The sequence below is a fragment of the Glycine max genome, chromosome 15 (assembly GCF_000004515.6).
Source record: "Glycine max cultivar Williams 82 chromosome 15, Glycine_max_v4.0, whole genome shotgun sequence".
NCBI classification, from domain to species: Eukaryota; Viridiplantae; Streptophyta; class Magnoliopsida; order Fabales; family Fabaceae; genus Glycine; species Glycine max.
The window spans coordinates 53,160,705-53,178,604 of record NC_038251.2 but is presented as its reverse complement, the minus strand read 5'-3'; the positions used below and the strand labels follow the sequence as shown (position 1 = coordinate 53,178,604).

General features: G+C 26.7%; 1 protein-coding gene across 1 annotated transcript; it reads left to right on the top strand.

The window, feature by feature from the left end:
* Positions 1-576: 576 nt before the first annotated feature.
* LOC100500396 (uncharacterized) lies at positions 577-2,390 on the top strand. Its single transcript, NM_001250469.2, has 2 exons — positions 577-813; positions 2,074-2,390. Exons 1-2 carry the CDS (start codon positions 621-623, stop codon positions 2,346-2,348), a joined length of 468 nt encoding a protein of 155 aa, NP_001237398.1. The 5' UTR covers positions 577-620; the 3' UTR covers positions 2,349-2,390.
* The last annotated feature ends 15,510 nt before the right edge of the window (positions 2,391-17,900 follow it).

Here is a 17,900-nt window from a genome sequence, read left to right as displayed (position 1 = left end):
TAATAAGTTTAAAATTTCATAGGAGCGCGTCCATTTTTTTCATTTCACATTTATCATCTAGTTTAAATTAAAGGAGAATTTTATTGAATACTTCTAACTCAGTTTTAAACTTATTATAATTTTAATTTTTTAACTAATTTTAAAGTCTTATAATTTTAGTTTTTTAAACTAATTTTAGGAGCTTTCAATTGTTAGCTATCAAGCCCTTGTGTACATCAACTGAACTTTTTGGCTATTTTCAAAGAATTTGATATATCAAGATATTACCTCTTTTCAGATATGTGTGCCCATATATAGCCATATTATTTATTGCCAGCATCTTTATCCTAGCCGGAATATGGATAACAAAGGAGATGCTTCCAATAATGGTGGTTCTAGTTACATTTCCGAGCACATATTCTTTAACAACTAACCAATAAAATATTTCAAAATGAAGCTTAAGGTGAAGCTGCTATAAAACTGTCATTTGATAATTCATTCTCCTAATTATTGTTAATTAGAGTTATTAAGGTAATGCTGCATTGACAATGCTTTTTCATGCACCTATAAAATGCACATATTTGTGTAGCAATAGATATATCTCTCAATCTGTGTGTTATTACCTTAGGAGTTAGGTAAATATGGCATACTCTCAACTTCAAAAGCTGGAAGCTAACGTGAGTATCAAGGCTTCAGCTGAACAGTTCTATGATGTTTTATGCCACAAGACACACCAAATTCCCAAAATCTTCCCTGAAAAAGCACTGTCTGTTGAAATTCTGAAAGGTGCATGGGGCACCGAGGGATCTATCATCTCCTGGAATTATTTATACGGTATGGGAATTTTTTTTTCTTCAAAATTTTATCAACAAACCTTAAGATTCCACTTGGTTTCCCTTTACTAAATCAGAACCGCTAGCAAACACTCTTGAATTATTTTTTGTAAGCACACTCTTTATTGTTAACTAAAATTTATAATTACAAATTACAAATTTAGTAACTCCTTATTTAATAAATTTTACTTATATTTTTTTAATAATTTTTAATGATATAATAGAGTGTGTTAAATCAAGTATGTTAAAAAACTTATTATTAGCACTTCTCTTTTCATATTATAACTTTGATTTAAATATATTTTTAGTCTCTAAAATTTAGAAATTAATCTTTTTTAATCCTTAATAAATTTATAAAATATTTTTTCATCACTTTCATGATAAAAAATTGTCACTAGTTATACATCTAGACTATAAAAAAATAGACTAAAAAACCTTTTACAAATTTAAAATAAAAAAAATTGAGAAACTAAAAAAGATAAATCCCTAAATTTAAAGAAACAAAAACAAATTTAACCCTCTTACTTTCAACTTTTAAAAGAACTACAGATTATTTTACGGCTTTGATACATATACTTCCTCTTAGCTTAGAATTCCCCCACTCTGCCCCTTTTGATAATTCAAGTGTTCTCTAGAGATGAAGGATATTAATTGGTAATAGTTTTACTTTTTTTTCAAAGCTGAAGTAATTTTTCTTTGAAGTAAATTTCAGTAATTAATTTCACGTGTTTATTGCTTATGTGTTAGTTAATTAAGAATTTTAGAATGCCTTAGTGCATGTTTGGGTGTATTGTTTTTAGAAAATAATTGTTTCTTCTTTCTTAAGTTTTATTGAAGTTAACGGGAAGAAGGAGTGAATTGTTTTTTTTTTAAGAAAAATAAATTGAACCACAATAAACTGAATTTCTAGTTTTAATTTTTTAAAATGCTCATTTCAAAAAAGAGACCGCTATAATTAAAGGGGTTGATTTTATATTTTAGTTTTCAACCATTTTTTTAAATCATATTATTGTGTTTGAACATACAAAAAAAATGATTTTACTATCATTCGTGTCTATTGTTGCCCAAATAGCTTATTTCATCTTGGCTTTAAAGTGATTAGGGTAATTTTAGTGCAGCTTGTCCTGGCTTCTTTTCTCAATATTAATATTTTGTATTTAGAAAAATGAGTAGGGTAAAGTAGTGCTAGACAAATTTAATGATTACTACGATCCAAAATAAGTATCTGCTGTTTTTTTTTCTTTCTTACTTACAACAATAGAGGGAAAAGTTTGTGTGGCTAAGGAGGTGATTGAAGGCATAGACAAGAAAAACAAAAAAATGAGCTTCAAGGTTATAGAAGGAGACGTGCTGGGACATTATAAGAGCTTCAAGTTTATAATGCAAGTTACTCCAAAGGAAAAAGGCAGCGTAGTGCAATGTGTCGTGGAATATGAGAAACAGAAAGATCACATTCCTGACCCTCATACCTTATTGCAATCCACTGTTGAGTTGTGCAAAAAAATTAATGCTTACCTTACTCAGGACAACAACTAAATCAATATCAATAGAAAGCTCATGCTCTATGCTATTGCTATCTAAAATAAAAATTGATATCTTATGGGGCATAATTTCCCCTTACTTTCATCAATTATAAATTATATTAAACTCTTAATAAATTGCATTATCTACAATTAGGCATGAGTTGGGCACGTACGTACTTTATGTCGTTGCATTATTTATTTTCCGTGTGAACTTGTCTTCTTGTAACCTATGGGATTGAAAGTTTGTTTTGAAATTAATCTCCTTTACCTTTTGTGTGGAATACACTACATATACTGTTGTCTTTACTAAATAGTCGGTTAATACACAGGTGTCATAAATCATGTCTTAAGCAAGTAATGATAAATATATTTTTTTGATGAAATTATATAGATTAATGAATTTAAAATAGCAAGTAATGAAATAATAATAATAATAATAGAGAGTGTTGAATTGAAGCCATAATGAGATTAAAACTAGCTACTATATCTTCAAAATGATTAAAAAAATCATTTTAAAATAAATTTAAATTTTCATAATAAAAGAATTTAAAAATTACTAATTATAATCCCACAAAATTTAAATAATTATAAATATATATTTATCATATTTTTTAATTTATACATTTCATATAGGTATTACATTATTATTATTACTAGCTGAAAGAACAAATGATAATAAATTTCAACAGGTTTTTATACTTTTTTTAAGACAACATCTCCAATTAAAAATATAATTAATTATCTTCTTTAATTAAATATAATTATATATTATATGATACTAAATATTTTTAAATTATTATTATTTATATACATATTTTTAAATAAATAATAAATAAAATATAAATAAAATATATAATTTAAACAAACTTATGGACCAGACAAAATAAAAATTTATTATTCTAACCTTCAATTTTAGTCCTTTAACATTTTTAACGATGGTCTTTTTAATCTAACTTGCTAAAACTTAATTTAAGTCTCTACAAATTTTTTAGGAGAAACTGATGTCTTATACGCTAAAGGACTAAAATAAAGTTTTAGTAACATTAATTTAATTTAGAAGGATTAAATAGGTAGATATAAGATTGATTTGGTGAAAAGAAGAATAAAGTTTTAGGAGAAACTTAATTTAAATCTCTTTCCTTTCCACAAGTAAAAACTAATAAATTAATAACTAATGGTTTTTCAAAAGAGAAAAAAAAAGTTAAATATATTTTTATCTCTAATAAATTAGTAAATTTTATTTTTGATTTTTAATAAAAAAATACATTAAGTCCCTAATAAAATAAAATATTTATTTTTAGTCCTTATTAATTTTTTTTAGTCCTTCTAATATACTCTCTTGATTCCTATTTATAAGACATAATCAATAACTTTTTTTTGTCATTTATTATAAGACTTCATTCATCTCTCATGTACATTAATCATTTTTATCTAAAATATTATGAATTATATTTTTCTCTCTCTCATGAGATTAGAGAAGAGGAGTAGGTTTTTAATAAAGCTAAGGATAAATTTAGAAAAATATTATAAATATAGATAAATTTAATGTTAATAACTAATTTTCTTAATAAACAAATTAATTAATTATGTCTTATAATTAGAGGTGGAAGAAGTATTTATATATTTTTTCCATTTAAGTTGGAACAATATTTTGTTTATTTTATGTGAGTATTTTTAAAAATATTATTTGATAAAGATTAATAACAAATGATTTACATATTTTAGAGACAAAAATAGATATACTAAATAATTAAAATAAATAATAATATAATAATAACTAAAAGTAAAATTTTATTTTATTAAAGATTCAGCGCAAATATTATTTTTATTAAAATAATTATTTTTATTAATTTATCAAGGATAAAAAATATATCTAATTACATTAAAAATTAAAATAATTAGCACCTACAATATCAAGATTGACTGTGCACTTGAGCATGGGCAACACTTTTTTGCCATTTTGTGGTAGAATTCTAGATCATGGTTATCCCTTTTCTGCAACGTGAACCCGTATAGCCATATTATTGGTAGCATCTTTATCCTTGCCGGAATCTGGATAGAAAAGGAGATGATTCCGCTAATGGTGGCTATGGTGAGACATTTCTGGGCACATATATTCCTTGACAACTAACCAATAAAATATTTCAAAATGAAGCTGACATCTTGCCATAACAATCTTATTTGATAATTCATTATCCTAATTATTATAATTAAGGTAATGCTAGCTGCATCAGCAATTAATGCTTTCTCACCTATAAAATGTACATATTTGTGTATCATTAGATATATCTTCCTATTTGGGTTGTTGCCTTTATTTTTCACAAATATATATAGGCCTTGAGGGTTATCTAGAGGGATTATTGCACCGGCCCTATGATTAAAAGGAGCCAAAAATAAAATTAATGTGAGAAGAAAAAAAAGTTTTTAATTCTTTTAACAATAACTTAAACTTATTGACTTTATAAAAAGCTTTTCAATTATTTATTTCAACTTATCCGAACATCTAAGTTAACAAAATTTTAATTTTCTTCAAAAAAATTAAACATGTAATATTTTGTATTTATATGTATTTTTTAGTAGAGAAAATATTTCACATTAATAAAATTTATCATTTTAATGAAATCATATATCTACTTTTTAATACAACATTTTTTAGTTTTATTGGTATACCTATTATGCTTAATATGAAATTTTGGTTCATTTTAAAAGAGAGGCATTTTATTCTCATATTTAAAGCCTATGTTTTATTTTTTATCTTGGTCCAATTAAATCTTAGATCTAACGTATTCATTTAAGTTACCACCAAGAAATGATTTAATTAATTAAAATTTAAGAAATTAAATAAATAAATATAGGTAAAATTGAGATATGTCCAAATTTACAATTTTCTAAAATAGGGAATCAAATATATTTATTACAAAATAGAGGGATCAAAATTATATTTAAAACCTATATGATAGGAGCATCTAAGAAAAACATTTAAAAAAAATAGAGACTAAAAAAAGAAATTTAAATTTTGGAAACCAAAAGTAACAGTAGACTAGATTTAAGGCTAAAAACATTTTTAAACTTTATAACACTTGTTTATAAAGGACTCCTATTTATTGTTTAGCCCTATACCCTCAAAATGCCAAGATCGACTCTATATATATATATATATATATATATATATATATATATATATATATATATTAAAAGTTATTTAATATTGGTGATGTACATATATCTATAATTGTGAACCGTCCCCATTTTTTCTATACCTTCTTAAGAGTGGAGCAAACATGGCATACTCTCAACTCCAAAAGGTGGAAACTAGCCTGCATATGGCTTCTGCTGGGCAGTTCTACGATGTTTTTTGCAATAAGCCACACACTGTTGCGAGCATTTCACCTGAAAATATTCAGTTTGTTGAAGTTCATAAAAGTGAATTGGGCCCCGAGGGATCTATCGTCTCCTGGAATTATTTACATGGTATGGTATGGAAACTTTGACTTCAAAATATTACATTAATTAACAAACCGCAAGATTCTTCTTGATTTTCATGTACACATAATACGTTTTTCAACTTTTAAAAGAAGTATAGATTTTTTTTATGACCATGATACATATATACTTAATCTTAGCCTAGTATTAACCGGTATCCCTTGTCCTTTTTTATAAACTGTATTATCAACTCATCATGGACTACTATTTGTTCATGATCTCAACTAATATGTAGTTATTTACATGACACAAAAGTATTTAAGTTTTTAAAATTATGAAAAATAAAATAACACTTTATTATGCATTATGTATGGATTGATGGGAACTAAAAATCACATGGTGGTCTCGAATTACTTAATAATTTTTTTATTTTTTTCATAAAAAAATATTGTTAAATTGATTGTTATTTGAAATCAATTTCATTAATTTTATATTTTTATGGCTTGTGTTACTTAATTAGGATTGATTTTTGGAATGCTTTATTGCATGTTAGAGAACATTATTTAAGGGAAAGAGTTGTTTTTTTAAGTTTTATAAAAAAGTGGGAGAGAATAAGTTGAACCACAATTAAGTGAATATGTAATGTGAATTTTGTGTTCAAATCAAAATAGAAACCGCAATAAGCAAAACAATTCACTGCATATTAATTTTCATAGCCTTTATAAATCGAATTATTGTCCTAGAATATAAAAAAATGGTTATTTCATCCTTACTTTAAAGTGATGATTGTTGAACTATTTCTAAGTGCATCACATTGTCACAAATAGTAAAATTAAAATGGAAGCTTAAGTGTAAAATTCATAGAGACTTTGTTTGTACTTAGGTAAGTGAATATATAATTTTTCAAACAATAATTAAATTGATTTAAAAGGTTGTGAAGAAAACACTAAAATAAATTGGCATAAACTAAATTAAAATAAACTAGAAAGAAAAACAAACATAAAAGGAAATTAATTAATTAAAATAGAAAAGATAAGAGAAGCCAATAATATTGCAAAAGTTAATTTAGGAGATGAGAATGTTAGGGGTTTAATTTACACTTGCATCTACTTATATACTCTAACCAAGATCTCTTGATTGAAAGGGCCTAATTTATTTATTTTCTCTCTCCAAATTCTTTTGCAGAAATAAAACAATAAATTACATTAAGAATAACGATGTATAACAGGCTAAACAAAATCAATCTATCCCTAGTGATGACTTTATTTAGATATCATTTTCCAGTTCTATTAGAAAATAACGTTACCCAATACTACTCTTAAAACTTATCATGCAAATGAGTGATCAAGGCATAAACAATAACATTAAGAACAAGAAAGGATAATGCAAAAGGTAATAATATTAAATAAATAAGAAGAAAATTACATCAAAAGTAGTTGGTTGTCAAGTTCCCAACAAAGGGAATTTAGTCTTTCATTGTCATGGGAGGTTTTACAATTGAAAGAGAGTTATGAATAAAAAAGGGAATAGATAAGAAAAGGAATGGAGGGAAGGAATTGTTCCTAATGATTGCTTCTCTTTCTTCTAGTTTTTGTCTTCTATAAAGAATTATATTCTCTTAAAATTTATGTGTGTTTTTTCCTTCTTCTCTCTCCTTCTTTTATAGGTGCAGATCAACTTAGTTTTCACGCAATCTTCGCGCTAAGCGCACTTGCCACGCTTAGCGAGTATGACGGTACTCATGCTTAGCACGTGTCTCACACTAAGCGGCTTTCACTTTCCAAAATTATCTTCCTGATGCTAAGCGTGCGTTGCCCACTAAGTTTGTGCATCGCGCTGAGCGCTTAAGATGCACTAAGCAAGCAGCTTCAGATCTTCAATTTGTTTCTTGGGCTTTACTTTGTTTTTTATGTGCCAATTATTCACCAAGCATCATAAATTCATCAACTTTTAATATTTTCTGCACAAAAACTTAAATGATGATAAAATTCCAATTATTTACACAAAAAGAAAGAAATAAGAGAGAAAAATTACTAATTCCTATATAATTTAATCCCAAAATATACCTATACTTAGCAGTTATCAATGATGAGGTAAATTAGTGTTGGACAATTTTAATGACTTCTATGATCTAAAATAAATCCATGTTTTATAGTTTGGGACAAATAATTGAGGGAAAAGTTTGTGTCGCTAAGGAGGTGGTTGAAGGCATAGACAAGGAAAATAACAAAATGACATTGAAGGTCATTGAGGGTGACTTGTTGGGACTCTACAAGAGTTTCAAGTCTAATTTGCAAGTTACTCCAAAAGGAAAGGGCATCTACTAACACTGAAAAGGATATAGAATTCACACATTTCATGACCAGTGTTATCCAAGGATCAGGAAAACTCATAGCTACAAGAACTTGTTGGAGAAACACTCGTTCCACTCTATCATAAGCTTCTGACATATCTAATTTATGCATCATTTTTGCCCTTATCCTTATTCTTCAAATAATTGAAATACTCAAAAGCAATTAGAGCATTAAGAGTAATTAATATGTTAGGAACAAAACCACTTTAACACTCACCAACAATATCAGACATAATCTTTCTAAACCTATTTGCAATTGTTTTTGTTACTAATTTGAAAATCACACTGCACAAACTAATAGGCCTAAAATCATTGGCATAAGAAGGTTTTCAAATTTCGGGATCAACACAATATGGGTTTTGTTGATACCTGTGGGATCACCTCCATCGTTAAGAATATGCAACACTTGATCCAACACATTTGTTTCTATAGTATCCCAGAAATGTTTGTAGAACAAAGTTGGTGTACCGTCGGGTCCTGAAGCCTTCATGGGATGCATCTGGGATAAAGCTTTAACCACCTCTTCTTCAATAAACCTCTCAGAAAGAATATCCTACATAGTAGATGTGTTGACCTAATATTTTCTACAACATAACTTTTTTCATGGGTCAACACATTTGTTATGTAAGATGTTGTAATGACTTAATGTGATACTTAAGTAAAGAAGCTCTCAGACTTAATAAACAAATCTTTTAGGCTAGACTCTTATATGATGTTTTTTATTTGTTTTTGTTTTTGTTTTTTTTAGGTAAGAATTTGGATCTTTATTCAGATAAAAAAGGTTCTATACATCCAAAAGAATAGCATCGGCTATTTGGTGATGGTAATCCTCTAAACAATATATGCATATCTTTAGCTATACACGCAAACTTGGCTAATTAATCGTGAAGCACATTTGGTTTAAAAACCTCTAAGATATCACCGTGAAGCACATTTGGACTCTCATCTTATCTTTTAAGTTTTAACTATTGATGTTTTAATTGAGAATTAGACTACAAAAAGACTGTCTATTAATTGAATTAAGGTGCAATACCAAATATACTTAAGTTATGCTGTAGAAGAAACGAGTACAAAAAACGTCAATTCTTAAAGGATGACAATTAATGTTAGGAGTATGGTAAAATAGAACAAAAGACTTAATATAATATTTAATCATAAAACTCTTTCAATTAAATTGAATAATCTATCTGTACCAAAAAAAATTCTATTTTAGATTGGATTCTCTTCTAATTCATTATTCCAACTAGTTTTTGACCGTGTGATACACGGGATAGCAGATAGTTGGTGTAATTTTATGATAATTTTTTATCAAATAATATAATTGTTTAATTAAAAGAAATTATGAAGTTTTTTTATTCAATTATTTGTTTTGACATACATTAAGTAAAACAATAAAAAATAATTCAATTTAATAAAAGATAACATGAGTTATTGTTAACAAAATAATTATTAATGTTGATGCATCTTCCTATCAATTTAAAACCACAAGGTTGAAATTTACACAAACTAAAAAATAAAATAGTGATAAATATTGAAGGTTACACAAATTGTAGTATAATTACAATTGGATTGTTTGAAATGTTCTTAAAAAAATGGAAATCAATGTCAACAGCAAATTCATCCCAAGGAGCACAATCGGCCCTGCTACCTCTCTTTGATAAAAAAAAGAAAATGTAATTTCCCAAACTTTTATATATCTCTTTTGGTGCCATTATACTAATTGAATAAAAAAAAGCAAAATATTCTCTGACCAATATCTTTGGAAATGGTAACAAATCAAAGTATACTTTCGGTATACTTTCCATTTGAAACTTAGTACACTTTGTGAATTTCAAGAAAGTCAACCTGAACTTGTGTGTTTGTTGTGGCTTGAATTTCTTATATATATCAACAACCATCATATTCTTAATTAGGTAGGTAGAATCTTCTTTAATGATTTTTTCAAACGTATCAATAATATTTTTATTGATAGTTGCTTAATTCTTTCAGACAGTTTGAATATAAAAAATTATTATTGTTAAATAGAAACATCAGATTTTCTTAGTTACATAATAAGTTATCCGAAAATTTAAGTTTTTTTCCAATAAATTGAGACAAATATCAAGTAATAGAAATAAAGATTAATAACCTTTTCATTGAACCGTATCAATTCGGTAATAGAAATAAAGATTAATATCTTTTTCATTGAACCGTATCAATTCGGTCTGCTTCCATAGTCGGATAATTTTAATTCTCAGTCTCCATTCAATTTTTTTGAAACAATGTGTCAATGAAGGAAGTGTTTGGAGTGATTATGCTGGAACACAATAATATATAAAATGAAATATTATCAAAATTATGAAACATAACTTTCAAAAGCAATATGATTTTCATAATAGAAGGTAGTCTTAACATACTCCCTCCGATGTCTTTTATAAGAAAAAATTAATTTAACATGAAAATTAGTTAACTTCGTTAAATTGTGTGATTTTTAATTAAAAAATAAACTTTTTTAAAAAATTATCCATTGGAACTTGATGTTAAGCACAAAATCTCATAAATGTGAAGGTATTTTAAATATAGTCTTATTAAATAAGATAAAAGTAGTTGAATTTTTATTTTATTTGAGAAAAAAAATTTAAACTTTTTTTTTGCTTATAAAAGAGAACATAATAAATTTCTACGCAAGTTACTTAAAACTTTTACCTTCAAATAAACTTGACTGAAGAATTAAAGAGATACTTTGAATATGTTTGTAGTTGTCTATTTATATAAGATGAATATTGGAAAACATTGCATGTATTTTTTTTTCAAATTTTTTGAATCAATAAATTAATTATTAATTGGATATTACATATTATTTTATTATTTTATGCATATGCACACACGTTAATATTTAAATTAGTAGCAATTAATTCATATATTAATTATATCTAACGTAAGTCAATTGTATGTAATTTAAGACAATTTAATCATTTATTTACTATTCAATTATTTTCAAAATAATTAATTTATTTATTTATTTTGAAATCTATTATTCATATTTCTAAAACATTATATTTTATTTAAAAATTATCTTTCACTAATTAATGATATTAATTATAGGAGAAAATTGATCGACAAAATATCAATAGTTTTTTGTCTTAATCTTTTCGTTCATGAAAATGACTTTTACTAATCTCAAACTCAACCATGAAATAAATAAAATCTGACCAATAATTATTTTTGTCAAAGATTAAATTCGGATATTATCCAAATTATTCAATCTTAACTTTAACATATTAACAACTTATCAACTTATGCTCAATCATTTGACTATAGAATATTAATATTATTTGTATTAATAATAGATGTTTTTCCTAAGATATTTGCTTATTTGTGTGAATTTATTTAAACTATAGCATTAAATTTATAGTTAAGGCTTAGTAACGTTTGATTAAATAATACTTAAGAGAATTTAACCATTTAATTTATATTCAAATATATGTGATTAGGTAATATTTTATATTTTTACGTATAGTAAAATGATTAGGTTAGTTCCAGTATAAAAAAATAGACTAAATGATATTTTTAAGGGATGATATCGATGTGATTTAATAAATAGAAAAATGATATCATTTAAAATTAAAAAAATGATTTGTCTTATTTTTCAGTATTCATACATTTAAGAAAATTAGAGAAAAACTATCTAATAAAAAATTATGTCATTTAAAATTTAAATTAAAATATAAAAAAGATGAAGAGACTTTTAATTTATAAATTACTTGTTTATTATAATTTGAAATTAAACCATCTTTTAAATTTTGTGAATATTAAATATTACATTAAGTAAATAATGGTAATTTTGTCATGATTAAATTTAAGTACACCATTTAATACTTTTTATATTTATTTGCTTTCAAATTTTGAAATGTGTAGTAGAAAATTATATTCATTTCCAAATAATAAAAAGAAATAAGTAATTAAAAAAGTAATAATTTATTTATAATGATTGATAAAAGTGTTTAGGAAGTTAAACGCATTCAAGGGGAGCATTCACACCTCCTCATTTTTTTGAAAATTACATATAAATATAGTGAATATATATTGTGTCACCTCTAATTTTGTATATTTGAACCCTCTAAGTCCCTAATTTTTCACTCTTTCATAATAAGAATTATTAATTTTTATTTCTTAAATTGATTGTTCCCCTAACTTTGGGTCCTAGATCTTTCACTATCTTCATCAACAAACAATAAATTACCAATTAGAGCAGATGGAAAAAATATCATAACATCATCCAATGTAAAAATATTTGGACCTTTTGAGTTTTGACTTGATCTTCGAATCTATCATTCACTTGATATTCACTTGATGGAAAATCACAAATTTCACAAGTTAGCTCTTGTACCACATGTAAAACTTAAATGATTATATAAAACTTTTTGCAAAAGTATTCATTAACATAAGTACCTTAAAAGTTATAATTCTCACATACTTGGATTCCATGAAGAAGTCATTGTCTTCAATCTTGAACACAACAACAATTGATTATAGTAAATTGGTTTCTCTCCCTTCTCAGTTCTTCCAATCGTAAAGATGAAAAATAATTTTGTAAACTTGAACAAAATGATGTGTTCTTTTGTGGGCAGAGAGATGACCAAATTATATTTAGTGTCTTATAATCTAATGTCTCCATCAAGTATCAACATCAATGATTGAATGAGATTTATTCCCTCAAAATTCTAGTTGTGATTGACATTTAACTTTCTAATAATTAGTTTTTAATAATAATTATTATGTTAATTATTTTAGATTATTAATTAGAAGGTTTACAAAGAAAAGATATTTATTAGAATTTATTATAAAAAAATATTAATATTAATTTATGACAAAAGAAGACAAACATTAATTTACTAATTTGCCATGCAATTGAGTGAGAAAATAAAAATGACAAAAATACCCCAAATCTACTTACTTTTATATATATAAAGATACACACAAAATACTCACAAATTCAGTAAACACATATAAGTAAAATTTAGTGTAATTGTTACTTTCAGAAGAAGATGCTACTATAGTTTTCATTAAAAAAAATTTGTATGATGAGTCATTTCACTAAGAACAATATTTCATTAATGGACATTTTAAAATGAACAAGGAATGCGTTAGTGATGAGCTTCATTCTGAGTTTCAAGATATGACGTTTTAAGCAAAAGAAAAATGTATTAATGATTTTAGAAAGATTGTTAATAATTTGAATTTAATTAATTTCATAATTTTAAAAATAAAATAAGAAAAATATAATAGTAACTAGGAGTGTTACAAATCAATCATTGCTAAGTCCAAAAATTTCTAAAAAGAATAAAAGAGAAAAATCTCACTTATTGAATTTTTAGAATACTAGTTTTTATTCAACTTCAACTTGGTTATGGATACAATGAGTTATGTATAGTGTAACAACACATTGACAAAGAAAATGAAAAGACCTTATTTAACCACATTAATCAACTTTTTAATATGTGACAACTTGATACATTTATTATCCCCAAGGTAAATGAAAAGACTCTTATTAAACTAAAGTTAATGAAAATAAACTTATTAAAATCTAACATACGTCTAAATACATCATCTAACTATAATTGAGCATAAATACAACTAATATGTATAGTAGATAGCTCAAGCTCCTTAATTTGAATGTGTAACACCCTAAAAATTTATAACTCGAACTATAGTAAGTTTTATGTTTGGGTGTTCTGTGAAAGATAATTGCTATTAAAATTAATCACAATAATAATTTAAGTGATTTAGAAAATTTTGAATTGTATGTACATTATTCCATGTGACAAGTTTTAGTGAAATTCAACTTTAATTGACGTTGAGTTTGTGATCACATTTCTACAGTGTCAACTTGGCAACTCCGACAAATGTGAGATATAACCGGTTGGTGAAAGCCTGTCATTGTATGGTGGTGAGGGTGTACTCCCAAAGTCATCCAACTTAAATTGTGTAAGACCACTGAGTTCTAGAAGCTCCAGTGGCAACGGACCTATGATATGATAAGTAAAGAATCTATTAGAAACATGAATAGGATTGCAAGTGAAACCGTAAGAGGACCATCTTGTGGTGATTAGTATATATATTTGTGACCGTAAGGTCGTTTGCTTGTGGTTTTAGAAGAGATGGGTGACTCACTTCATACATCCTTTGTTTTTCAGATAATGATGAAGGACTCGATGTCAACAACGAAGATTGGATGTGAAAGTTACAATGAGAACTAAAGAGGTGGTTGTACTTGTTTGAGAAGAAGAATGATCCACTAATGATGCCTCAAGAGTATTGAAGTGGGTATATAAAATGTGAGTTTTCTTTGAATCATTGCTCTAAGTCTTAGTCTTTTCTTATACAATAAAGGGTATATTAGGTTTTAATCTTATGTTATCATTCTTTTGTATAACTCGGATGCATTCAATATCTAATTTCAGGAATGTAAAGATGTGTTATAATTGTATAGTGTAGTTTCATAACAAGACATAATTGAGAATGTACAAATGAGCTTTTATTATTTTGTATTGGTTTAATGGAAATCAAGTATGTTATAAGTTAAATTGTTTCTTATTGAAATATATGATGTTGATGGACACCTTATTTTACGTATAATGAGTACTATCTTAATATGGCTTATCATTTTAAAAGATCTTTGATAATAATGTTTTTTAAATGTATAGTGTAGTAACTAGGGGTGTTACATAATGGTTTTGACCTAAAACTCTTTCTACAACTCTATCTTTACTCCAAAAGTGTAAAAATGTGATTAAGCCTTCAATAGTAGGCTTTACTTAAAATTTGCAAAGGATCCTTTATGGTGCTTGTTTGGCCCAAATGTCTTGAACAAGTCCATTTAATACTTCCTTGAATCTCTTAGTCATTGCTCTTGTAGTAGGCTTACTTAAAATTTACAAACAATCCCTTATGGTGCTTGCTCTAACTCACGATTAATCATGTTTGTAATCTATGTTAAATAAAGCCCTCTCAACTTCCAACAACAAGAGCCATGGCATTGGGTTGATGCATCCCTAAGGCCTCTACCTCAATAATAGACAGATGAGAATGGGTCCAAGTTGTACGAACGAACACAAAATATCCTACAACATAAAGCATCATTCCTAGTCTGTTGCAGTACAAGTGTGATGTGAAGTCCTACATTGGGTAGAAATGGGAAAGCTAATAAACATATAAGTGATAGACAGACTTATAAACCTGAGCCTTAAGGTTTTGAGTTAAAGTGTGATGTTAGGTTCACTTATGTGGTTTGCTCGATGGCCCATTGGTGTAAATCTCCTTGGTGTTTCACCCCCTCGATTACACAACAATTAATTAGTATCAAAGCTGATGATTCGACTTACTGACCGGCTTGGAAGAGTAAGATGGATTGGCGGTGGATCAATGGAAGTGAGAATCCCTTACATCGAAAGTCTTTTTGGCATGTGAGTCTATACATGTAAGCTAGACTGCCTATCCCGAGGAATGGTGGAGAGTGCAATGGTGCAAGATACTAAAGCATATTGGCAGCAATGACCAAGTGGGTCAGGCAGCCACGATTAAGCTCTAAGGATGATCATTGTATACTCGTGGATTGAAAATGGTTTTCGCTCAAAGGGAAGGTTACCATGTGAAACAGACTCACACTTGAAAAGGAGATTGTTGGAGTACAAGTGTGAGGTGAAGTTTCACATTGGGTAAAAATAAAAACGTTGAGCAACATATAAGTGAAGAAAAAACTCATAAACTTAAGTCTTACAGTTTTGAGTTAGAGTGTGATATCAGGTTCACTTATATGATTTGTTAGACCCATTGGTATAAATCTCTTTGATATTTCACCCCCTTGATATAGTACGCGCAAAGAATATTTTTGCAGTGTTAACTTATTTTTCTTTAATTTAAATTTTTTTAACTTAATTTGTTGCTTAGTTCATTAGTTGGAACCAAGTTAATTAGAAGTCAAACCAAATTACACTTTTTGTTTTTAATTATAACTCATTTTTGTTTTTCCTATATGATCTAGAATTAAAGGTTGACAGTGTCCATGATTAAAGCAATTGTTTACATATAAAATTTAGTGCTTAACATTTTGATGATGGTTTATCGTATGTTATCTAATTTGACTTAATTATAGTCTCTACATTTGTACGACATCATTCGGATTAGTTAGTGTGGGTTTGGGAAAGACATACAATTTTTTAGGAAAAACTAACGTTTTCTAAAACTCAAGGACTAACAATCTAACATAAAATTATCGTAACATTAGGAATTAAGATGATTAGTACTTACAATATCAAGACAAAAGTCACTCAATATTATGCACTTTTGCATCAGCCACACCTTTTTTATGCCATTTTCAGATAATTTTAGATATTTTATATGCTACTGGAGCTCATCGAGTCATATTATGGCCATCATGTTTATCCTTTCCTGAATATGCATGGATAGGAAAGAAGATGCCTTTGCTAGTGGTCTTTCTGTCTACATCTCTAAGCACACATTCCTTTAGGAAAGAATATGCATTGATGCTTAAGGTATTGTTGTCATAATTGTGTCATTTGATAATGCATTCTTCTAATAAATATTAATTGATTAAATATATATTTTTCATCTTTGTAAAATTAAAAATATTTTTTTCTTACAAAATTTTTAGTTTATTTTTCATTTTTTGTAAAATTAAAATATGTCATTTTTTACATGGATTAAAATTTGATTTTATCCAAACTTACGATTATGATTTTTTACATTAATTATATATAAAACCGATGTAAGTGATGTTTTTTCAATTTTGAGTTGGGCAAAAAATATACTTATTTTTTTTATTCATACTAAAAATTTTACACGGACAAAAAATTATATTTCCAATTTTATGAGGACCTAAAACATATTTAAATTTTATTAATTATTAAGGCAATGCTGCATCAACAATGCTTTTTCATGTATAAAATGCAACTATTTGTATATCATTAGATATTAGATATACCCTTCAATTTTCTCAACAAAGTATACCTTTGAATCTGTGTTGTTACCTTTTTTTCTCAAAAAAGATACATATAAAGTTGTAATGTGCACAATACATTTTTCTATACCTTCTTACTTTTTAGTAGTAAGACAGACATAAACATGACATACTCTCAACTTCAAAAGGTGGAGACTAACATGCATATCAAGACTTCTGCTGAGAAGTTCTTTGATATTAATTATTTGCAATAGGATACACCTTATTGCAAACCTTTTACCTGATATAAAAAACACTCGGTTGAAATTCACGAAGAAGCATGGGGTATTGAGGGATCCATCATTTGCAGTAATTTTATGACTTTCTGGTTTCTGCGTTAGTTAATTAGGAATGCTTAATTTAGTGCATATTTAATTAGGAACATTTTGTTTAGAAAAGTAATTCTTTTGTTACGCGAAAATAAAATTTTTAAAAAGGATAGAAATATGCTGAACCACAATTAATTGCGCATGTAATGTAAATTTTTTGTTCAATTAAATTGAACCGCAATTAATTGCACATGTTTGCTCAATTAAATTGAAAGCGCAACAAATCAAATATTTTACTACAAATCAATTTGGCTAAAATATAGCTTTTGGTTCCTAAAGTTTAAAGATTTCACTTTCATCCTTTAAAGCGTTTATTAGTTTAAATTATTTAGTCTTTTTGTCGGTTGTTTGCAATAATAGTATTAATTTTAAACTGTACATATCTTTATGGGATATGTCTTAGAGTTTGTTATGTGTTATCAAATTCATTAAATTAGTCTAGTAAACTGATTGAAGGAATAA